Consider the following 26,160-nt stretch of genomic DNA (forward strand, 5'->3'; position numbering starts at 1 on the left):
AGAATAATTGGAGTACAGAGAAGGTTCACTTGACTCTCCAGAAGAATGGCTTATCCTATGAAGAAAGGTTGAGTAGTTTGGTCCTATACCCATTGGAGTTTAGAAGAATGAGAGGTGATCTTATTAAAAAAAAATAAGATCCTGAGGGGACTTGACAGTGTTGCAATATGTCTTCAAGGGATTGCAGTATGACACCACTAGAAAGAATTCTGTCATGTGATCCAGTTTTAGTTTCGCTTTTGATTTCAGTATAGCAGACACACACATCTGCTGTTGGTGTGTTCAGGCTTTATAGCGCTGTATAAATGTTCCCATGTGCCTAGTCTCAATAAATGAACCCACAATGTGTTTGCACAGCCCCTTATGAGTGATTAGTGCTTTTTATATTATTATAAAAACACCGCAGGCCGGGTAGATACCACAAGGTTGTTTCCACTTGTTGGGGGAGACTAGAACTAGGGAACACAGTTTAAGAAGAAGAGATAGGGAGGTGGTGGCATAGTGGTATTGTCACTGCGTTAATACTCCAGATGACCCAGCGTGATGCTCTGGGGACCTAGGTTCAAATCCTGTTATTGGCAGATGGTGGAATTTGAATTCAATGAAACACCTGGAATTAGAAGTCTAATGATGATCATGAAACCATTGTCAATCGTTATAAAACCCCATCTGGTTCATTAATGTCCTTTAGGGAAGGAAATTTGCAATTCTTACCTAGTTTGGCCTGCATGTGATTCCAGACCCACAGCAATGTAGTTGACTCTTGAATACCCCCTGAACAAGGGCAATTAGGGATGGGCAATAAATGCTGGCTGAGCCAGTGGTGCCCACATCCCATGAATGAATAAAAAAAAATGAGGAGATCTTTTTTCTCTCTGGGGGTCATTAGTCTGTGGAATTCTCTTCCCCAGAGAGCAGCGAAGGCTGAGTCATTGAATTTATTTAAGGCAGAATTGTGCATGGGACTAGTTCGCAGAGAAGACAGGCCAATGGACTACCACAGGGCCCACATATATACAAATGACCTACCAACAACCACATCGCACAAGTTCATCTATGCTGCTGACATCAGCTGTGCCACCCAAGCTCCAATCCTTCATGCACCCTGGACTAGATCTTTAACGAAGATGTTACAAAGATGACAAAATACTGCAGCACATGGCGTCTCATGTTAAATCCCTTTAAAACCATATCCAGTGTATTCCACCTCCTCAATGTCAGCGCCAAAACAGGACTGCGTATCTACATGGGTTACCAGAGACTAAAACCTGATCCCAACCCGATTACTTGGGCGAGACTCTAGATAGGACTTTGTCCTTCCAGGAACAGCAGCAAAGGTGAAAACCGGAAAAAGCCCTACTAACCAAACTTGCTGGATTGGTACTGCTGCCACAACACTCCGGAGGACCTCAGCACATTCCCTATCATACTCCACAGCAGATCACTGTGCACCTGTCTGGTAAAGGACATCATACACACATCTTGTTCATGCTCAATTGAATGCAACAATGTGCATCATAACTCTCTGCTTAACACCCACTCACAGGCTTCCTGTCCTCGCAAACATCACTCTCCCACACATCCGCCCACTGACGAAATCCCAAAAGCTGGTTGAAACCATCTGCGCTGCACCTCGCCGATCACTCCATTGATGACCTATTCAACCCACCCACTGCCCGCCTTCCATCTCGGTGGCCTATAGGGAGCAACCTTCATGAGCAAGATCAACCAGCAAACATGCTTTGGACCGAGGAATGGGAAACACGGAAAGCCACTAGCAAGTTCCTTGTGACAATCCCCATCTGTCGAATGGGGCATGGGGCAGTGATCCTTGGCTAGTAGGTTCAGGACAGGCCAGGGACCCTGTGCAGCCAATCTCCACCGCTGGGGCCTCAGTACAAACCTCTTATGTACTTGTGGAAAGACACAAACAATGTTACCCATTACTGAGGAGCATCCCCTCTACAGAGGCAGACTAATCACCTTAAACTCAACAAATTGAGGAGGCTAACGTTTACTTATGTGGGGCATGCAGGAGAGTAGAGTTGAGACCACAATCAGATCAGCCATCATCTTATTGAATGGTGGAAGAGGCTCAAAGGGTGGAATTGCCAACTCCTGCTCCTAGGTCCCTTGTTCCTACTGAGCTTCCACACTTGCTTAATTGGGAAGTGTGGAGCTGAGGTACACAGCAAGGTTTTATGTTGTGTGCTTGATCTATCAACACCCTCGGGGTTACCATTGACCAGAAACTGAACTGGACCAGCCATATAAACTCACCAAGGCTCCTTCGACAGGGCCTTCCAAACCTGTGACCTCTACAATTTAGAAGGACAAGGGCAGCAGGTGCATGGGAACACCTCCACCTGCAAGGCCACACCCATCCCCTCCACCACCAAAGTGACACACCGTCCTGACTTGGAAATATATCGCCATTCCTTCACTGTCGCTGGGTCAAAATCCTGGAACTCCCTCCCTAACAGCATTGTGGGTGTACCTACACCACATGGACTGCAGCGGTTCAAGAAGGCAGCTCACCACCACCTTCTCAAGGGCAATTAAGGATGTGCAACAAATGCTGGCATTGGCAGTGATGCCCACATTTTATGAAAGAATAAAAAGGAAATCTGTGCGAGATAAGCGATCAATGCCAGGCGTAAGGGCTCAATTGTTGACATTTGGTCGCGCGAACTAGAGGAAGAGGGAATAAACTGTCTGGTGACCCTCCAAAGTGCCATGAGTAGAAAATCCCCAGGATACTCACTGTTTCAGCCCACAGGTGAAAGTTGTGCATGGGAGCAATGAACAGGGGGGACAATTAGCTCCCTGTTCTGAGTCAACATTTTCAGGAGTGCAGGAGAGAAAGAAAAGTGAGGAAAGAATAATCAGGCTATTAGGATCCACCATATTTTCAGCCGAAAAGCAAGAATTACTACCACGTCAACACATTATATTCTATGAGGAGGACCTGCAGAACAAGGGGGCTTACTTTCGAAATTTGAACGAGGCAGTTCAATACCATGACACATTTGAATGCTGGAACCCTCTCCTTCAAGAAGTTGTTGGGGCTTGAGGACTGGTAGTGGGTGGGGGGGTCTTTTTTTTTATTATTCATTTACAGGATGTGGATGTCACAGACTAGGCCAGCATTTATTGCCCATCCCTAACTGCCCTTCGAGAAGGTGCTGGTGAGCTGCCTTCTTGAACCGATGCAGTCCAATTGAAAATTCCAAAACTGAGATTGATAGATTTTGTTAATTTAGGGTATTAGTGTATATAGAATCAAGCCTGGTTAATGGAGTTAGGATACAGAATAGCCATTGTCTCCTTCAATGGCACAACAGTCTTGGAGAGCTGAATAACCTTCTCCTGTTCATGTGTGCCTAAGTTGTGTGTTAATCATTGACCATGCAGTTACTACCTCATGTTCACATTGACTACACCCCCAGAATTTTGTATCTAAACCTGAGGGAATGCAATTTATAGAATTGGGATCAGCTTCCAATGGCTGATCAAATATGGACTCAATATTTGGTTAAACCCAATGACCACTGAAATTACAGTCAGGTCCATGCAGTTTTGGAAGGGACATTTTAAGCTGATGTGAGCTTCTGTTCTTGGCTGTGGGAATGTTTCGGAACCGGAGGAGAAAATTGACCTAACCAATTGGCCCTTTCTAACAGATCATTCCTATCCTCTCCTTTCTTCGCCATGGGCTTTAGGATTTGCAGGTGGGTCAAATGTTTGTAGTGCTTTGGACTGGGAAAGCAGGGTGGTAGGGGGACCTGAGTAGGGGAAATCTATTATGTTGAAACCCCGCTCATTTCTCAATGTGCCTTCATTTCTAATGAAAACGTGGAATGGAACTTGGGCACATTCTACAGGGAGTAGGCATTTACTCTGTCAGAATCCCTGATGGTGAGGGCGAAAGGTTTAATTCAAATTTGTGTAGAGTCAATCTGAAAAGCAAACTGCGTACGATCTGAGCTTGAATAGTGTTTTCTCTACATTATGGGATCTTGCTGGAAGCTGGGCTTGGCTAAGGGATGGTTAATATTGATTTGAGTATCTCCTGCCAAAGTATGGAACTAGTAATGGCACTCACATTTACCTCAGGTGATCACTTCTTGCCACAAGACCAAGAATAAAACACATCCGCTCTCATTTAACTAGCGTCATTGGCATCATTAACTTTGATGAACTAACTTTGAATTTGTTTCCTAGCTCATCACCTGCTTGTGTATTGCAGAATGCTGGAACTGGATCTTGTAGTTAGAGATGAGAATGGCAATATTCTCGATCCGGACCAGACAAGCATCATCAGCCTATTCCAAGCTCACAAGAAGGCTACTCAGCACATCACAGATTTAATGAGGGAGGAGACGGTAAGAGGCCAATATTGATGTGTAGCAATTGTCCCTCCTTCCTGCAATGCCTTGTGAGTAGGGTCCACTTGGCAACCACTTTGTGCTCTGTGACTGGACTCCTCAAACCATGACAGCACCCAGAGGTCATTGGCCTGAAATGTTAACTGCTTCCCTCTCCACCAATGCTGCCTGACCTGCTGAGCATTTTCAGCATTTTCTGTTTTTATTACAGTAAACATAGGAACAGGAATAGGCCATTTAGCACCTTGCTGCTTGTTCTACCATTCAATGAGATTGTGGCTGATCTGTGACCTAACTTTATATATGAGCCCTTGCCTTCATACGTTTGGTTTACAAAGATTGGTATCAATCTCGGAGTTAAAATTAGAAATGTATCTAGTCCTAGCATCCTTTGCATGTAGAAATATTTCCTAACTTGACTCCTGAAAGACCTGGCTCTAATTTTTGGACTAGCCCCTCTAGGTTTCCCTCTGTCTACCTTATCAATTCCACTTAATATCTTGAACAATTTGATTACATCGCCTCTTAACCTTTCAGATGCCAGGAAGCACAAGCTAGTTTTCCTGTTGTCTCCTTGTAGGCCAGGTATCATTTTGGTAAAACTACACTGCACTCCCTCCAAGGCCAATATATTCTTCCTAAGGGGTTGGTGCCTATAGTTGAACTGCTCGCAGTACTCCAGGTGTTGTCTAACCAGGGCTTATATAGCTTCAGCATAACTTCTACCCCTTTGTATTCTAGTCCTCTAGGCATAAAGGCCAGAATTCCACCAGCATTTTTGGTTATTTTCTATACCTTATGAAGACATTATTGTGATTTATGCACATGGACTTCCATGTCTCTTTGAACCTATGTTATTTCTAGTTTTTCATCATTTAGAAAATACTCTGTTCTGTCCTTTTAGTTCCAAAGGGGAAGACCTCACATTTTCCTACGTAGAAACCCATTAGTCACTGTTTTTTTCTCATTTGCTTAACCTATTCATATCTCTTTGTGATTATATGCTTCCATCTTCACTGTTCGCAATGCCACCTATCTTTATTTCATTGGCAAACTTGGATATGTGGCTTTCCATCCCATCATCCAAGTCATTAATAAATCTGGTGAATAGTTGAGGCCCTAACACAGATCCTTGCAGAATGACTGGATCAAAACATATAAGATCCTGAGGGGTCTTTGTAAAGATGTACTACCAAGCACAATTGGACAACAAACTTTATTTGCAGAGCTGTTCAATTATCACCCTGCTTCTAGCAAGGCTACAATACACTCCCTGCCAGGCTAGGAAAACTCCACCCCCTTAGAAGATTCCCCACACTCGGTGTTGATTGGCTGTTCTGACCACGTGACCCTTACTCAGTAATACTGGCCTTAAAGCAACAATCACTTAACAGAGTGGATGTGGAGAGGATGTTTTCCCTTTTGAGGAATCTAGAACTAGGGTCATGGTTTAAAAATAAGGGGTCACTCATTTAAGACAGAGATGCAAATTTTTTCTCGCAGAGTGTCGTGCACCTTTGGAACTCACTTCCTCAAAAGGCAGTGGAAGCAGGGTCTTAGAATATTTTTAAGGCACAGCTAGATAGATTCTTTATTAAGAGGAGGTCAAAGGTCATTGGGGATAGGCGGGAATCAGATCAGCCATGATTTTATTGAATGGCAGAGCAGGCTGGAGGAGCTGAATGGCCTAGTCCTGCTGCTAGTTCATATGCTCGTATGTTTGTACATTCACACCATAAGTTACAATCTACCATTTAGGGCACCCATTATCCTTGCTCTCTGCCTGCTGCTGTTCAGCCAATTTCCTAAGGGGATCAATAATCTGTCTTCAAATCCATTAGCACCAGCTTTAGTCTCTTATGAAAGACTACCTAATACCTTCTGGAAGTCCATATAAATAACATCTATGGACATTCCCCTGCCCACTGCTTTAGTCACCTCTCAAAAAAAGTCGATGATAACATACCCTTTACTAACCAATGCTGGCTCTCCCTGACCAGTTGAAAATTGTCAATGTTGTTCAGCTACCCTATTCTTAATTACAGACTCCAGTAATTTCCCGACACCAGATGTTAGACTAATTGGCCTATAATTTCCTTGTTTCTCCTCAGCCACCTTTCTTAAATAGCAGAGTAAAATGCACAATGTTCAATCGAATGGAACGGTTCCCGAATCAAGGAAACATTTGGAAGATTACAGTTAGAGTATCTGCAATGTTCCCACCTATAAGCAGGCTTTAAGGGTCTAGATAAACACATTCATTTTGTTATCAGTTTAAATTCTAAAGAAGGGTTTGCTACTGTGAGATGCTACTCCCCAAAAATGTACTGGAGGCGAGAGAACAATTGACTCTTCAACAGAATTGGAAAGTTAGAGTGTTGTCACTTCTAGCCAGACATGATTCAGTCAGTAAAGAAGTCTATTTTTGATTAAATAGGCAGCAGTTTTCTAAAATGGTTCCTCTTTGAAAGATCATCAATATCATCGAAAAACTTCTGAGTAGATCTGAAATTTTATTTGTTAGCAACTGTGTCAAGTGAAATTCTCGACTGGAAATTTTCGAGTAGTTATGTATTTTGTGACAGAGAGAAATGGAAGAAAGCACTTGTATTTGCCAAACTAAAGTTGTCCCATAGGGTTTCACAGACAATTAATTATTATTGAAGGGTAGATTCTTGTTCATTAGGCGGACACAAAGGGCAATTTTTAAACAACAGGAATGAGATAAGTAACTATCCAATGTGATTTTATGGTGTTGGTTAAGGGGTAAATGTTGGCCAGGACATTGGGAAAACTGTCCTTCACCTCCTTGAATGGTGCCATGGAGCCCCTTACAGCTGCTTGAACTGGCAGACGGGGTGTGGGTTTAACATCCCTTCCACCAGAAACTGGGACAATGTGGTAGCCCCTCAGATTTGGACTAAAGCGTCAGTCTAGTCGATTTATCCTGGAGTGTGTCTTGACTCTTCTGGACTCAGAGGCAAGGGTGCTACCAGCCGGAAGAGTAAACATGCTTACAGCTATTGGGTTGGCTGCACTTCTTTGATACCCAAAACAGGACACAGAAGCAAGAACAGTAGAAAAAAGAATAAAAGAAAGATTGATGTTTATATAACACTTATCACGATCATCGGACATCTCAAAGCGCTTTACAACAACTTTTTGAAATGTATTCACTGTTGTGATGTAGAAAAAGGAGGGGAAATCTTGTCAGGGCTTAGAATGTTCTGGAATAAAATTATTGGAATAAAATGGCACTAGTTGCCATTGCAGAGGTGTTTCGTGAACAAGGAAAGGTACAAGTTTAATGTCTTGTTAGATTCTATGGTTTTGGCTCTCATGATGAAAATCCCATGTTGACCTGGCCTTGATGAAATTATTTCTGTTGGAAGTCAAAGTTATGGTGCTGGAGTTTTCACTTTAGATGTAATTGGAAATCCAGTCATAAACAGCACCTAAAATTGCATCTGCTTTGAAAGACCTTTGTGCCCCCTTCCCCTTCATCACCGCCCTGAGTTCCAGCTCAAGCTCATTCGCATGTTACCGAATGCAAAACTGCCATGAGTCGCTCCAGATGGGGAGAAATTTAAAATGTACTTTTATTTTAATAAAATGCTTTAAAACTGTGCCTTGGTTGCAGCTGAAAATGGGTGTTGTTAACAAAAAGTGAGCATTTTAAATCACAGTGTCAATCCACCACCTGAGTAACTCGATTTTAAGCTTCTGAGAATGACTTTTGAAAAACTTGCATCGCTTTCTGCCAGTTAAATTGCAGTACAGTAGTTTGATATTGTTTTCATTTCCTCCCTTCTGACAGTTTCAGAACCAGAGTGAGTACAGCAGGTTTGCCCGTTTGAATTCTTCGCCCACAAATGCCCTATTCATCTGGGTCCGCAATTTTGTCTGTAAAATTGGTGAAGAAGCGGAACTCTTCATGTCTCTTTATGACCCTCAGGAGCAGAAGATAATCAGGTGAGAGTTTACAATTTATTTGTATTCCTCATTCCCTCGGATGCGGACATCACTGGTAAGACTGACAATTCATTGAACGTTCCTAGATGACCTGAAAAGGTGGTGGTGGACCGCCTTCTTAAAGCAACCTTCTTCAGCCTGTGGGCCTTCACCTTGTGCTGTAATGGTATACTCCACATATAGAGGACACAATGTCCACTTATAGGGAAAGTTTGGTGGAGTTGAACCTGATAAAGTATCCAGCATAAAATATGACACAAACCACATTCATGGAGAATTCCCTATACCTTCCTAATTATTCTCCATAAAAGTTGACACAGTCTGCTAGCTCAGGCAGACTAAAGAGTCATCTGATAGACCATGTTAATTTTACTCATTGTGGTTTTATGATGACTACTGGTAAAGTCAGAAAGCATCCATTTCCTGCTTCGTTCACAAATATTGTTTCTCATTATAAATTTGAATTTAATAGAATTTGAGGCTTTTCATAGGAGTAAGGAATTGCTAGAGGTCAATCTAATCCACCTTCTATACCTCGGATATTGGATCATGTAATGTTACAGGACTTGCTGATTAATCATAGCAATCAATGTCTATTACATCCATGACCTCTATTGCCTTTCTTTTCTATTTTCACTCATGGGATGTGGGCATCACTGGCATGGCCAGCATTTGTTGCCCATCCCTAATTGCCCTTGAACAGAGTGGCTTACTAGACCATTACTGTGGGTCTGGAGTCACATGTAGGCCAGACCAGGTTAGGACAGCAGATTTCCTTCCCTAAAGGGCAATAGTGAGCCAGATGGTTTCTTTTTATGGCAATTGATATAGTTTCATGGTCACCATTACTGAGGCAAGCTTGCAATTCCAGATTTATTAATTGGATTTAAATTCCACCAGTTGCTGTGGTGGAATTTGAACCTACATCCGTGGACCATTATCCAGAGTCACTAGTCCAAGGATTACTAGTCCAGTGACATTGCCACTATGCTAACATTTCCCTCCAAGGAGAATAAGGGCAGCAGATTTGGGGAAGACCATCACCTCCCCTCCAAGCCTCACACTACCCTGACTTGGAACCGTTCCTTCATTGGCACTGGTTTGAAATCCTGGAACTCACTCCCTAACAGCACTGTGGATGTATGTACACCACAGGGAACTGCACGAAGCTCAAGATGGTGGCTAATCACCACCTTCTCAAGAACAAATAGGGATGGGCAATAATGGCTGACCATGGCAGTGATGCCCGCATTGCATGAATTAATTAAAAAATATCCTTTGCATCAGAGCCAGACATGGTATGAGGTGAACTCTAAGAGTGGAAAGCCTTAGTAACCGTAGACCCAAATACACCTGTCCCTCCCAGGCAAGTTATGCTTACTGCATATCATGTCTAAGATTACTCATATACTGTATCCGAAAATATTGTCACCTAAAATAAATCTATCTGATTCACATTTGTTTGAATCAATACTGACAAGGTCCACTATGTCCCAAGGAATTCCGTTCCATCGATTGAACACTTGTTTATTGAATTATTACTTCTTCGTTTGATGTCTATGATAGTGCAATTTTTATTGGCAGGAGCAATTGAATGACTGGTGCTGGTGCTAGTGCTGATGCTGCTGTGTGTGTAGAGGGTGAGATGAATAGTAATGAGCAGAACCATCCCACCAATCTCTCAGAACCTCAGGTGGCTCTCCCCAAACAGGCACTGTTAGCATTCCCAATGGGGACAATTCATTCTGAATTTCTATCTGCCAGTGTATTAAGTAGGTCACTTCTTAAAGTAAATGGATGTTGTCAGATACTGTAGGATGAAAGATTTTATGAAGATTTATTGTTTCCTGTTTTAACTTTTAGCAAACCCATTAATGTAAAGGGAATGTTCAGAAAAGTTTACAATGTCACTCCATATTTGTGTCCATAGGAAATTATACTCTTATTCAATAAATACTTGACAGGGAAAAATTGCAGGGCTCTGGTGAATGAATGGAAGAACGGGTCTAATTGGGTAGCTCTGTCAATAAACTGGCATGGATGTGATGGGCCAAATGAACTTTTATTTTTTTCGTCCATAACAAGCCCCACCACTCCTCTTGACAATTCTTTACTGTTACTGAGCCTATAAAAGACTTTTGGATTCTCTTTTATGTTGGCCATCAATCCATTCTTGCAATGTCTTTCAGCCCCTGTTTTTTCTACTCCCCCTCTGTACTTTTTACATTCAGCCTGATCTTCCTTACACCAGAGGCTAGGAATCCTGTGGCGAGTAACTCACCTCCTGATTGGTCCCCTTTCCACAAACATTCATTCCCTCCACCACCGACACACAGTAGTAGCAGTGTGCACCACCTGCAAGATGCACTGCAGGGATTCACCAATGCTCCTTAGACAGCAACTTCCAAACCCATGACTGCTACTATCTAGAAAGACAAGGGCAGCAGGCACATGGGAACACCACCACCTGGAGGCTCCCCTCCAAGTCACTCGCCATCCTGATTTGGAAAAATACCTCCGTTCCTTTACTGTCACAAGCAACTGGCAATGGAGTCTCTTTTGAGATCTTTGCAAGTTTGAAGGTTTGCCTTAGAAAGACTGTTGCTTTTTCATATTCAAACAGTGTGATGACGTTGCCCTGATTTAGCGCTGTTTGTGATGCCTCATTGCAACTTTGAACACAAGTTGCTGAAAGCCAGCTATAAACTGCGGTCTGTGTAGACTTACATTCAGGATAAGGAAGCTTCCAACTGGTGATATGTGGCAAGATTCAGGCTGGTAAATCAAGAGATTGTTTATTTCAGTGCGATCAGACCTCTGATGAGAATACCAACATTAATGTCAAGGGAAGTCAGAAATCTCTTCATAACGCTAATGTTGGTGTACTAACGCAGCCAAAGTCAATAGCCATGATAAACATAGGCGTGATCTAATCAGGGAAATCTGGAGATATGAATCAGTTGGCATCTCACGAGCTCCCTGAATCTAGGCAACTACCAGTGCTAACAAGATTGCACATCATGAAGGTGTTGCAATGGGTTAGAACACTGCTTCTTCACACTTAGGACCAAGGCCTTTCATCCATTGTGATTGATGGAATGCACACCTCCGCTCACCAGCTGCAGTGGGTGGAAGGAAAATTGGTTTGGATCAACCCCAACACATTTTCCCCTGCGTTTTAGTCGACAACACAAAACTGACTGCATAGATTGACATCAGCTTGTCAGCATCAATGAGGCAGGTGAGAAGAATGGCTGGTCTGGGAAATGGAAGTGTCACCCAGATGCAGTACAAGCTGGTTTACTGCAGTTGGGTGGAAACATGTCATCGCAACATGAAGTGGGAGCTTCCCTCTGCATTTAATTCATGCCAAATCTGATCGGGGAGATCGTGAAGCTGAGGCCATGCTTGGGCTGTGGAGAGGAAGAATTTCCTCGTTGTAAAAGGGGGAAGGTTTTCTGTATCATAATTTCTGGCTGTTATTAGAGATATCTGCGCTCCTCCAATACTGGCCTCTTGCGCTTCCTTGATTTTTATTGTTCTGCCACTAGCGGCTGTGAGTTTAGCTGTCTCAACCGAAGCTCTGGAATTCCCTCCCTGAACCTCTCTGCTTTCTTATCTCTCTCTCCTCCTTTAAAATTCTTCTTAAAATCTATCTCAATGCCTAAACTTTTGATCACCTTTCCTAATTATCTCCTTATGCGGCTTGGTAGCAAATTAACACTGCTGGGAGGTGCCTTGAGATATTTTATTTTAAAGGCACCATATCATAGCAAGTTGTTGTTGTTGGGTCAAAAAGGCAACACAACCAGGATTTTTGAATGCCGTTTTCCTGATATGTTTACAAAGTTTCTGAAACATAGTAACCAGGGAATATCTTCTAGTACCCAGAAAAAGATCCCGCATAGTTCCTCAATACTACTATTTTTATAGGCACAAAGTTTAACTCCGGATCCCATGAGATCTCATGACATCAGGTCAAACATAGACAAGGAAACCTCCTGCTGATTACCACGTACCACCCTCCCTCAGCTGATGAATCAGTGCTTCTCCATGTTGCACATCACATGGAGGAAGCATTGAGGATGGCCAGGGCACAGGACGCACTCTGGGCGATGGACATTGATGGCAATGTACTGGAATAGCTTGGCTAGGGGTGCAGCAAGTTCTGGAGCACAAGTCTTCAGTATTATTTCTGGAATATAGTCAGGGCCCATAGCCTTTGCAGTATCTAGTGCCTTCAACTGTTGCTTGATATCACCTGGAGTGAATCAAATTGGCTGATTCAATGTCCATCGCCAAGAGTGGCTCCGTAGCACCACCAAAGACCTAGCTGGCCAAGTCCTAAAGGACATAGCTACTAGACCGCAACTGCAACAGGTGTTGAGGGAACCAACAAGAAGGAAAAATATACTCAACCTCATCCTCCCCAAACTGCCTGCTGCAGATGCATCTGTCCATGACAGTATCAGTAGGAGTGACCACCGCAAGGTCTTTGTGGAGAAGAAGTCCTGCCTTCACATTGAGGATACCCTCTGTTGCATTGTGTGGCACTGCCACTGTGCTAAATGGGATAAATTTCAAACAGCTCAAGACGGGCATCCATGAGGCACTGTGGGACATCAGCAGCAGCAGAACTGTACTCAACCACGATTTGTCACCTCATGGCCCGGCATATCCCCCAACTCTACCATTGTCACCAAGCCAGGGGGTAAACCCTGGTTCAATGAAGAGTGCAGGAGGGCATGCCAGGAGCAGCACCAGGAATACCTAAAAATGAGGTGTCAACCTGGTGAAGCTACAACACAGGACTACTTGCATGCCAAACAGCAAGTGATAGAGCTAAGCAATCCCACAACCAACGGATCAGTTCTCAGCTCTGCAGTCCTGCTAGATTCAGTCATGAATGGTGGTGGACAATTAATCAATTCACTGCAGGAGGAGGCTCCACAAATATCCCCATCCTCAATGATGGAGGAGCCCAGCACATCATTGCAAAAGATAAGGCTGAAGTATTTGCAACAATCTTCAGCCAGAAGTGCCAAGTGGATGATTCATCTCGGCCTCCTCCGAGGTCCCCAGCATCACAGATGCCAGTCTTCAGCCAGCTTGATTCACTCCAGGTGATATCAAGAAACGGCTGAAGGCACTAGATACTGCAAAGGCTATGGGCCCTGACTATATTCTAGAAATAATACTGAAGACTTGTGCTCCAGAACTTGCTGCACCCCTAGTCAAGCTGTTCCAGTACAGCTACAATACTGGCATCTACCTGACAATGTGGAAAATTGCCCAGGTATGTCCTTTAAAAAGCAGGACAAAATCAATCCAGCCAATTACCATCCCATCAATCCACTCTTGATCATCAGTGAATTAATGGAAGGGGTCATCAACAGTGCTATCAAGCAGCACTTGCTTAGAAATAAACTGCTCACTGAAACTCAGTTTGGGTTCCGCCAGGGCCACTCAGTTCCTGGCCTCATTACAGCCTTGGTTCAAGCATGGACAAAAGAGCTGAACTCCAGAGGTAAGGTGAGAATGACTGCCCTTGACATCAAGATGGCACTTGACTGAGTGTGGCATCAAAGAGACCTAGCAAAACTGGATTCAATGGGAATCAGGGGGAAAACTCTCCGCTGGTTGCAGTCATATGTAGCACAAAGGAAGATGGTTGTAGTTGTTGGAGGTCAATCATCTCAGCTCCAGGACATCATTGCAGGAGTTCCTCAGGGTAATGTCCTCAGCCCAACCATCTTCAGCTGCTTCATCCAATGACCTTCCTGCCATCATAAGGTCAGAAAAAGGGATGTTCGCTGATGACTGCACAATGTTCAGCACCATTCGTGACTCCTGGGACACTGAAGCAGTCCATTCCCAAATGCAGCAAGACCTGGACAATATCCAGGCCTGGGCTGACAAGTGGTAATTAACATTTACGCCATGCAAGTGCCAGGCGATGACCATCTCCAACATAAGAGAATCTAAATATCACCCCTTGACATTCAATGGCATTACCATCACTGAATCCCCCAGTATCAACATCCTGGGGGCTACCATTGACCAGAAACTGAACTAGACATGCCATATAAATACTGTGGCTACAAGAACAAGTCAGAGGCTAGGAATCCTGCGGTGAATAACTTACCTCCTGACTCCCCAAAGTCTGTCCAAAATCTGCAAGGCACAAGTCAGGAGTGTGATGGAATACTCCCCACTTGCCTGGATCGGTACAGCTCCAACAACACTCAAGAAGCTTGGCAACATCCAGGACAAAGCAGCCCGATTGATTGGCACCCCAGCCACAAACATTCACCCCCTCCACCACTGACACAGAGTGGCAACAATGTGTACCATCTACAAGATGCGCTGCAGAAACTCAACAAGGGTCCTTCGACAGCCCCTCCAAACCTATGCCCATTACCATCTAGAAGGATAAGGGCAACAGATATATGGGAAGACCATCACCTGGAAGTTCCCCTCCAAGTTCCTCACCATCCTGACTTGGAAATATATCGACATTTCTTCACTGTCACTGGGTCAAAATCCTGGAACTCCCTCCCCAACAGCACTGTGGGTGTACCTACACCACATGGACTGCAGCGGTTTAAGAAGGCAGCTCAACACCACCTTCTTAAGGGCAATTAGGGATGGGCAATAAATACTAGCCTAGCCCACATCCCATAAAAATGAATTAAAGAAAATGTACTGGTATGAACTATCCATTTCTAATCTTTTACTTCTCCAAATCCACATTTTCAAAATTAGGGGCTGAGTTCTTGTCTGGGTGCAGAGGCAAGTTATTTGATATTCTTTATTTTTCCATGGGATGTGGGCTTCGTTGCCTGGGCCAGCATTTATTGCCCATGCCCAACTGCCCTTGTCCAAAGGGCTTTTAAGAGTCAACCAGATTGCTGTGGATGTGGAGTCACATGTAGGCCAGACATAAGGACAGCAGATTTACTTCCCTAAAGGATATTAGTGAACCAGATGAGTTTTTACAACAATCAGCAATGGTTTCATGGTCATCATTAGACTTTTAATTCCAGATTTTTATTGAATTCAAATTTCACATCTGCTATGGTGGGATTTGAACCCAGATCCCCAGAGCATTAGCCTGGGTCTATGCATTACTAGTCTGGTGACAGTGCCAATATGCCACTATTATAGGGATCTGTTTTTCAAAGGTAAGCTGCCCCTCACATTGACAAGCCTTGTGCATTTATTTACACGCAATACAATGCTTTTCCAGTGGACGAAGCAGCATAATGCTGCATCGATGGGTTTGAACCCATGTCCCCAAACCATTAGCCTAGGCCTCTGGAATAGTTGTGCAGTGACTATACCACTATACCATCTTTTCCCCATGATCCTCTGTTGCCCATTTGATATGGTTTGATATTGTTGAGGCAAGTTAATAGAATCACAAGTATCACAATTTATTTTACATGCAGCATGCAGCTTTTTCTCAGTATCAGTGATATGGAGGTTTTTATTAGATGACAAGGGTTTTCTTCTGAAGGAATGTATAATATTTTCCATTGATACTGCATGAAATCTGAGGACTGCATATTATACATACTGGGTGAGTGGGTACTAAAGAGGAATGGGGGGCTCATGGGGGGCATGGAAGCAGCATGGGATGGCATTCGTGACCTGAGGGGGAGCAATGGGGGGCTCACGGGGGGCATAGAAGCAGCGTGGGGTCATGAAGGATACATGGGGGCGTAGAGGTGGCATGGGGTGGCATGTTGTTCTGAAGGGTCATGAAAGATACAGAGGGGGCATACAGTTGGAATGGAGTAGCATGGATGTTCTGAGGGGTCATGGAGGATTCATGGGAGCATTGAGGTAACATGGGCAATCTGAGGGAGCATAGGCTGGCATCAGGTGTGGGTAAGGGGTTGAGAGAGGTGAGGGGTGAAATTTTGAGGACCTTTAAACATTGTTGGGCATTTAGATACTGTATTGGAGAACTGAGGCAGGCCTTCTAACTAGCCCACTTCCACACCTGTACTCATGCCGCCCGGTTCATGGCTCACAAACTGCACTGCGCACCCGATCCCAGCGTGAAAAGACAAAAACGCCATGAGAAGTCACACATGGGTTGCGTGTGCAGTTTGTGAGCTATGGAAGTACGCATGTTGGGTCTCCCCAAGCCCATGGGAGGATTTGGCGCTTGATGTTAGAAAAACCTGGCGCCAAGGCCAGACTCAATTTTTTCCTCTTTCTTGGAGAAATCCATTCCTTGTCTTTTATCCCGCCCCACTCCCTCCCATCATCCCTGCCTAAAAACTCTGAAGGCAATGCCACCTTGCTGAGATACAGTTTTTATGTAACAACATGTTAGAATTTGGACTGAGCTCCCTGACACAGTGGTGGATACAGATTCAATCACAGCCTTCAATAAATACTTGGATAAATAGTTTAAGCAAAAAAGAACTTTGCAGCGGCATGAGGAAAGAGCGGAGTAGTGGAGCTAATCAGATTTCTCTTCAGAAAAGCAGGCACAGACTAGATGGGTTGACTGGCCTCCTGCTGTAGAGAGTAACATATTAGCATGGATACAGGATTGGTTCACTAACAGGAAGCAGGAAGTAGTGTTAAGTGGGGTTTTTTGGATTGGAAGGCTGTAACTAGTGGAGTGCCGCAGGGATCAATGCTCGGCCCTCAACTTTTTACAATCTTGGGTGAAGGGACCAGATGTATGGTAGCTCAGTTTGTGATGACACCAAGATAAGTAGGGAAGTAAGTTGCCAAGAGGAGGTAGAGTTTACAAAGAGATATAGACAGGTTAAGTAGTGGGCAAAAAAATGGCAGGTAGAGTAAAATGTAGGTAAATGTGAGCTTGTTCATTGGCAAGAAGAATTGAAAAGCAGTATACTATTTAAATGGAGAGAGATTGCAGAACTCGGTGGTACCAAGAACTTGATTGGCACCCCATCAACAAACATTCACTCTCTACACCACCGATGCACAGTAGCAGCAGTGTGTACCATCTCCAAGATGCACTGCAGGAACTCACCGAGTCTCCTGAGACAACACCTTCCAAACCCATGCCACGACCAGTAAGAAGGACAAGGGCAGTGGACACATCAGAACACGGCCACCTGGAAGTTGTCCTCCAAGTCACTCAACATCCTGATTTGGGAATATATTGCTGTTCCTCCACTGTCGCTGGGTCAAAATCCTGGAACTCTCTCCATAACATCACTGTGGGTGTATCTACACCACATGGACTGCAGCAGTTCAAGAAGGCAGCTCACCACCATCTTCTCAAGGGCAATCAGGGATGGGCAATAAATGCTGGCCCAGCCAGCGAAGCCCTGAATGAATTAAAAAGGAAGGATCTAGGTGTTCTGGCACAAAACATTAATATGTAGGTACGGTAGATGATTAGGAAGGCAAATGGAATGTTGGCATTTTTTGCAAGAGGAATAGAATATAAAAGTGGGGAAGTTTTACCGAATTGTACAGGACCTTGGTGAGACCACATCAGGAATACGGTGTACAGTTTTGGTCTCCTTATTTAAAAAAAAAAGATATAACTGCTTTAGAAGCAGTTCAGAGAAGGTTCACTCAATTCATTCCTGGGATGAGGGGCTTATCTTATGAAGAAGGTTGAATAAGTTGGACCAATGCTCATTGGAGTTGAGAAGACTGTGATCTTATTGAAACATATAAGCTCCTGAGGGCCCTCCAAAGGGTGGATACCGGGATGATGTTTTCTCTTGTGGGACAGACTAGAACCAGGGGAGACAGGTTTAAGAATAAGAGGTCTCCCTTGTAAGATGGAGACGAGGAGAAATATTTTCACTGAGAGGGTCAGTAGTCTGCGGAATTCTCTCCTGCAGAAGGCTGAGTTAGATAGGTTTTTGATAGACAAGGGAGCCGAGGATTATGGGGGGGGCGGTGGGGAGCAGACAGGAAAGTGAAGCTTCAGTTCACAACCGGCTCAGGCGTGATCTTCCTAAATGGCATCGCAGACTCGAAGGGCCAAATGGCCTGCTGCTGCTCCTGTGACCTATGTTTCTATGTGCTATGCCGGAAGCTTCTAAGAAATCAATGTTTTCTGCAACAGTGGGTGGAACTTAGTGCCCGTCATGGTGAAAAACATGTCGGCCGGTCCCATTGAATCACCTTGGAGGCTACAAGTCAGTCTGCTGACAGTTAATCCCGCGATTAAGTCGGAAGCAGGAAGGGGCCCATGCGGCAAACCTGCCTGCTCCTGGCCGGGTGCCAGTTAGGCTCTCTAATGAGCCACTTGACACCAAGTATTCCTGAGCCCACTGGAATTTCATGGTGGCTCAGGGATTAACTTGGAGCTTCATGGCTCTCCTGTGCCTCCAGGGGACCACACCATGCAGCAAGCCCCGTCAGGGATGCTTGCAGCCTCATCGCAAGAGCCCGTCATTCACAGACGCTCAGTGCCTGATCGAGGAACCCGGCATTGGGAAGGGTGAGTTGCTGAATGCCAACCCTTGCCCTTGCCCCCAACCCCCTTGCCCATTCCCCTCTCTGGCTACCATTTATTGCAAACAGGATTTGAGTACAGGAGTAATGGTGTCCTGCTGCAATTGTATAGAGCCTTGGTGAGACCACACCTGGAGTATTGCTTATAGTTTTGGTCTCCTAGCCTAAGGAGGATATACTTGTCATAGAGTGAGTGCAATGAAGGTTCACCAGATTGATTCCTGGATGGCGGCATTATCCTGTGAGGAAAGATTGAGAAAACTGGGCCTATATTCTCTAGGGTTTAGAAGGGTGAGAGTTGACCTTATTGAAGCATGCGAAATTCTTACAGGGCTTGACAAGAGTAGATGCAGGAAAGATGTTTCCCCTGGCTGGAGTGTCTAGAACCAGGGGATGCAGTCTGAGAATAAAGGGTAGGCCACTTAAGACTGAGATGAGGAGGAATTTCTTCACTCAGAGGGTGGTGAATCTTTGGAATAACTCAGAGAGCTGTGGAGGCTCAGTCATTGAATACATTTAAGACAGAGATCCAGAGATTTTTAGATATTGAAGATATCAAGGGTTATGGGTACAGTGTGGGGAAATGGCATAGAGGATCGGCAATGATCTCATTATGTGGTTGTGAAGGCTCAAGGAGCTGAATATCCGGCACCTGCTCCTATTTCCCATGTTTTAAGACGCCTTCCCCGTGAACTCCATCCTGCCTTACTCACCTATGTCACGGGATCCAGCGACGATCCCTGGTGCAGTCCTTAGAGTATTACGAGCAGCAGCTACTGCTCCTGGCAATGGAGAGCTGCCAGCCTCTGATATGACCAGCAGGTCTCAGAGTGAGGGAGGAGGTGGCATTTCTACCCACACGAGAACACAGGAATTAGGAGCAAGATTAGGCCATTCGGCCCCCTCGACCCTGCATTCGATAAGATCAAACCTGATCTGATTGTGGTCTCAGGTCCTCTTCCCTGTCTGTCCTCCATAACCCTTGGCTCCCTTATCAATCAAAAATCTATTTAATTCAGCCTTAAATAAATTCAGTGACCCAGCCTCCACTGCTCTCTGGGGAAGAGAATTTCACAGGTTAACGACCCTCCGAGAGAAAAAGAAAATCTGCTCATCTCTGTCTTAAATGAGAGATCCCTAATTTTTAACTGTGCCCCCTAGTTTTAGCCTACCCCAGGAGGGGGAACATCTTCTCAGCATCTATTCTTTCAAGGCCGCTCAGGACCTTACATGTTTCAATAAGATCACCGCTCATTCTTCTGAACTCCACCGGGTATGAGGCCCAAACTGCTCAACCTTTCCTCATAAAATAGTACCTTCCTCCTAGGAATCAGTCGAGTGAACCTTCTCCAAACTAATGTAATTATATTCTTTCTTAATTAAGGAGACCAAAACTGTACACAGTACTCCAGATGCAGTCTAACTAAGGCCCTGTACAGCTGCAGCAACTCTTCCCTGCTTCTATGCTCAATTCCCCTTGCAATAAATGCCAAAATTCTATTTGTCTTCCTAATCACTTGCTGCATACCAAGTTTTTGTGACTCATGTATCATGGCAGCCAAGTCCCTATGTACTGTAGAGTTCTGCAGTCACTTTCTATTTAAATAAAATGCTGCTTTTCTATTCTTCCTGATAAAGTGGGCAAGTTCACATTTTCCCACATTGGACTCCATCAGCTAAATTGTTGCCCATTCACTTAACCTACCTAAATCCCTCGGTAGACTCTTTATGTCCTCTTGACAACTTAATTTTCTACCTATCTTTGCGTCATCAGCAAATTTATCTCTCATCCTTTCGGCCCCTTCATCCAAGTCATTGATATATGAACATATGAATTGGGAGGAGGAGTAGGCCATTCAGCCCCATGAGCCTGCTCCACCATTTGAAAAGATCATGGTGAATCTGATGGTGGCTCTACCTTCCTGTCAACACCTTATACCCTTTGACTCCCTTGTCAGATAAGAGTCCAGCTAACTATAGACATATAAGTATATGGATACGGATGGCAAATATTTGAGACCTGCGGGTCCTAAATCCTGATGAAGGTTCAACACTGGCCAGTTATGCGCCTGATGGGCACTATTTCATTGGGCCTCCCCGACAGAAGGGATGCAGGGTTCCCAATGGTTCTTCAAACCAGTGGGCAAGACCCCCCCATCACCCACATTAAATCAAGACTGTATGCGTGATTTTGCAAAACGATACTGATCTTTTTGAAAAGAAGATACATTCTCTTCTGACATGTGAGCACCACAGGGCAAGGCCATATTTATTGCTGTCCTCCAGTTGAGATCATTTTGATGGGCCTTCTCTTTTCTTACTCCTTGTGATGCGGCTGTGGCTGACAGGGCAGGCATAACTGCCCACCTCTAGTTGCCCTGAGGAGGTGGTGGTGGATCTTCTCGAGTCACAGGTACCGATTTTACGGTTCGACAGATCATTTGGCCATCCTGGGAGCAATTAAGAGTCAACCACACGGGTTTTGGGGTGGGAGTCATGTATAGGCCAGGCTGGGGAAGGGCAGGTGGTTGCCTTTCCTGAAGGACATGAGTTGGGCCGTGAGAGCAATCCAAACAGCTTTGTATCGCTTTTACTGACACCAGCTTTTTTACTTCCAGATTTCTTTTTTTAAGTGTATTTAAATCCTCAAACTGTCATGGTGGACATGGCAGAGGTCGCACCACCAGATCTGAAAGCAATGGGGGGTTGTGGGCAGGGGATGCGACCCTCCTCAGTAGGGGGTAAAACCCAGGGCATTGTGCCAGCCGCTGCCAATTAAGTGGCTGCCGCTGGAGCTGCCATCCTATTCTTGGTCAGTGCATCGGGGATAAGTTCCCTTTTCTTCAAAACAGTGGCATGGGAATCTTTTGCATCTACCTTTAGTGTATTATTTGAAGGTTGGAACCTCTGACTATGCAGCATTCCCTCAGCGCTGCACTGTCAGCCTAGATTTTTGTGCTTAAAGTCTCTGGAGCGGAACTTAAGCTTCTTAGGTCCCTCTCTCTCCCCCTTGGTTGGACTGAATGACTTGTTCCTGCCCTGGAAATTCCATGTTATCCCATGTGACGTGATTCAGGTAGCAAAAGACAAAAGAATCGGCCGATTGGGTAGTTGAGACTAAATGATCAGAGGGACCTCTCCATTGTGCAAACCTACTGTTCCAGTCTGTGTGGCAGAGTTCCAGAACAAGCAGCACTTTGCCCTTGCTGAGCTAGCAATGAGATCTTTAAAAAAAACACACCACACACACAATTACTTAGCACAGTGCCATGATGAGATGAAAGGTCAACACTGTTTATTTCCAGCATTTCCATCCACACATTGAAAGTTTACAAATTATACCTGTTCTTTTGCAGGGGCAATCAAACTGCATGGAATGATAGGTAACACACTGGAATTGGTGTGAAATTAAACCTGAGGAGCTTGGTTAAATCTGAAGAAAACATATTTCTTTTTCGCTTAAGGAATTCTGATTTATTAGAACAATCGTACGGAAAATGCAATATAAAAAAAAAATTACCACTGAATACAATTTGAAACTGTAATTACTGAGAATTTAGGCCGAACACAGTCCAGAATATTTCCCATTTGTCACTGTCAATTTCATGCTTCCTTTGAATCCACTGAAGCTGATCAGCTGCTGATTTAACAAATCTAAAGGAACAAGCTGTTTTAGAACTTGCAAACGTGGTGGCTCGTTTAAAGGGGCAGTGGCCTGGCCACTGGGGAGGTGAAAATCATCGTGTCGGCGATGGTAGTGGAGTTCCTTGCAGCAACCACACACGCTGGCTTTGTTCGCTACATTCTGTCACATAGGTAGAGAGAACGTAAAAGCTTTCCTGATACTTTATTGTTTTGAAAAGACAATGCTGCTTTAATCTTTTAACTTTGCGCCTGCTGGGGTGTATTTTTTAGTTTTGTCTGCAGGATGTGGCAAATTTAGAAGGTTAAGGTGTGATTTGATTGAAGCGGGAACAGATAGGGTGGAGAGAAACTATTTCTGCTGGCTGGGGGAGTCTAGGACTAGGGGGCATGGTCGAAAAATTATTGCCAGACCTATCAGGATCGGAATTAGGATACAGTTCTGTGCACAAAGGCTCCTTCGGAAGAAGAAGCATACTAAAGGGAGGACGGGGCAACCATGGCTGACAAGTCAGGGACAGCATAAAAGCTAAAGGGAAAGCATACAATGTGGCGAAGAGCAGTGGGAAACTAGGAGATTGGGAAGCCTACAAAGACCAACAGAGGACAACTAAAAAAGAAATAAGGAGGGAGAAGATTAAACATGAGGGTAAACTAGCCAGTAATATAAAAAAAGATTGCAAGAGTTTATTTTAGATATATAAAGGGTAAGAGAGAGGCAAAATTGGACATTGGGCCGCTGGAAAATGATGCCAGAGAAGTAGGAGTGGGGAACAAAGAAATGGCGGAAGAACTGAATAGGTACTTTGCTTCAGTCTTCACAGTGGAAGACACGAGTAACATCCCCAAGGTTCAAGAGAGTCGAAGGGCAGAGTTGAGTAAGGTGGCCATTACCAAGGAGAAGGTGCTAGGAAAGTTGGATAAATCACCTGGACCAGATGGATTACACCCCAGAGTTCTGAAGGAGATAGCTGAAGAGATAGTGGAGGCGTTAGTGGCGATCTTTCAGGAATCACTGGAGTCAGGGAGGGTCCCAGAGGACTGGAAAATCGCTAATGTAACCCCCCTGTTTAAGAAGGGAGTGAGGCAAAAGACAGGAAGTTACAGGCCGATTAGCCTGACCTCGGTGGTTGGTAAGATTTTAGAGTCCATTATTAAGGATGAGATTTCAGAATACTTGGAAATGCCTGGTAAAATCGGGCAAATGGTTTCATCAAGGGGAGGTCATGCCTGACAAATCTGTTAGAATGCTTTGAGGAGGTAACGAGTAGGTTAGACAAAGGAGAGCCCATGGATGTTATCTACTTGGACTTCCAGAAGGCCTTTGACAAGGTGCCGAACAGGAGGCTGCTCAACAAGATAAGAGCCCATGGTGTTAGAGGCAAGGTACTAGCATGGATAGAAGATTGGCTGTCTGGCAGGAGGCAGAGAGTGGGGATAAGGGGGTCCTTCTCAGGAAGGTAGCCAGTGACTAATGGAGTTCCGCAGGGGTCAGTGTTGGGACCACAACTTTTCACTTTATACATTAATGATCTAGATGAAGGGACTGAGGGCATCCTGGCTAAGTTTGTAGATGATACAAAGATAGGTAGAGGGACAGGTAGTATTGGGGAGGCTGCAGAAGGATTTGGACAGGTTAGGAGAATGGGCAAAGAAATGGCAGATGGAATACAACGTGGGAAGTGTGAGGTCATGCACTTTGGTAGGAAAAATAGAGGCATAGACTATTTTCTAAATGGGGAGAGAATTCAGAAATCTGGACTGCAAAGGGACTTGGGAGTCCTAGTCCAGGATTCTCTTAAGTTTAACTTGCAGGTTGAGTCGGTAGTTAGGAAGGCAAATGCAATGTTGGCATTTATTTCAAGAGGACAAGAATATAAAAGCAGGGATATGCTGCTGAGGCTTTACAAGGCTCTGGTCAGACCACATTTAGAATATTGTGAGCAGTTTTGGGCTACGTATCTCAGGAAGGATGTTTTGGCCCTGGAGAGGGTCCAGAGGAGGTTCACGAGAATGATCCCAGGAATGAAAGGCTTAACATATGAGGAACGTATGAGGACTCTGGCTCTATACTCGATGGAGTTTAGAAGGATGAGGGGGGATCTGATTGAAACTTACAGAATACTGAAAGGCCTGGATAAAGTGGACGTGGGGAAGATGTTTCCATTAGTAGGAGAGACTAGGACCCGGGGGCACAGCCTCAGAGTAAAGGGAAGACCTTTTAGAACAGAGATGAGGAGAAACTTCTTTAGCCAGAAAATGGTGAAACTATGGAATTCATTGCCACAGAAGGCTGTGGAGGCCAGGTCATTGAGTGTACTTAAGACCGAGTTAGATAGATTCTTGATTGGTAAGGGGATTAAAGGTTACGGGGAGAAGGCAGGAGAATGGTGTTGAGAAACTTATCAGCCATGATTGAATAGTGGAGCAGACTCGTTGGGCGGAATGGCCTAATTTCTGCTCCTCTGTCTTATGGTCTTATGGTCTTCGCAGCACCATCCAAACCCGCAATCCCTACTGCCCAGGTGAATAAAGGCAGCTGGCGCATGGGACCACCACCTCCTTCAAGTTCCCCTCCAAGTGACGTACCATCTGACTTGGAACTATATCGCCGTTCCTTAACTGTTGCTGAGTCAAATCCTGGATCTCCCTCCCTAACAGGACTGCAAAGGTTCTCAGGGGCAATTAGGATCCCAAGACGCATAAAAGGAAACTTTTTTGATTGCCTGCTAATGAGGGCAATTCATGGAAACTCCCAATGGTGATTAATCCACCCCAGAGGCGAGGCTGGTTTTGTAGGTAGGCCAGTTGCTATGCGATGCTTTTAAACTCATGTAAAAGATTATAGAACACAATCTGCATCTAAAATTCCAACGCTGGGGCAATGGTACCAAAAAGCCAGCACATCCAAATGGAAACTTCAGGCCCTGATCTCTGGAAAGCAAGATTTGAAAAATGGACATGTGAATGTGATGAGTGGAACTTTAGGTAGGATTTTACAGAGCGTGGGGCTTCCTGCCCTGCCTGCTGAAAGATTGGCGCAAAATGCACCCTCGCCAATCACAACAGCCTTGCAGCCATTTAACGCACTAATTTAGAGCATTAATTATCTGGAGGCAGGCCTCAGTCCCGCCTCAGAGAGCTACCTGCCATTCTGATTGTCTGGCAGCTCTGTAGACCTGGCTGGGAGTGGTCGCTCTAATGTTCATGGTCTCATTGTGCTAACACAGGACATTTGTAGAGTCTGTCAAGGTAAGGAAAGACACTAATTTTATTTGAGAACAACTTTACAGTGGCTTCAGCTTGCCATGATGTCTAGAAGAGAAAGCAAGGTCATGGCATTGTTTCCTGTGATGATGTATACTATTCGCGTATCACACAGTTAGAAGTGACTGAATATCCTGCAGTGGCCACTGCTCCAACTGCACCAGTCTAAGTGACAGAAGCCACAGGGCCAAATGGCAGGGATGGGAAGGGACAGCCGAGGAGGGAGGGGAAGAGGGGGTGTGAGCGAGCACCTGGGAGGCAGGGGGGAGGGGCTGTGGGGGCAGACCTTGGGGAGGGGGTTGACTGATCTAGAAAGAGATCCAGTGGATGGAAGTACCCTTCATCATCTCTCCAAATTGAGGCCTGAGCAAGGTGACCTGCTGGGCTTCCCTCTGTCACCGAACTCCTCCAACTGGCCTTA

The 26,160-nt window shown here is 44.8% G+C and overlaps 1 protein-coding gene across 1 annotated transcript in view; it reads left to right on the top strand.

The window, feature by feature from the left end:
• The window catches only part of LOC121278030 (dedicator of cytokinesis protein 2-like), a 1,199,266-nt gene that overhangs the window by 183,125 nt on the left and 989,981 nt on the right, over positions 1-26,160 (top strand). The window contains exons 7-8 of the mRNA XM_041188048.1: positions 4,250-4,385; positions 8,206-8,360. Coding sequence (XP_041043982.1) covers positions 4,250-4,385; positions 8,206-8,360 — 291 coding nt within the window. The remainder of the gene's footprint in view (positions 1-4,249; positions 4,386-8,205; positions 8,361-26,160) is intronic.

Source organism: Carcharodon carcharias, chromosome 1 (genome assembly GCF_017639515.1).
Source record: "Carcharodon carcharias isolate sCarCar2 chromosome 1, sCarCar2.pri, whole genome shotgun sequence".
In the NCBI taxonomy this organism is placed as follows: Eukaryota; Metazoa; Chordata; class Chondrichthyes; order Lamniformes; family Lamnidae; genus Carcharodon; species Carcharodon carcharias.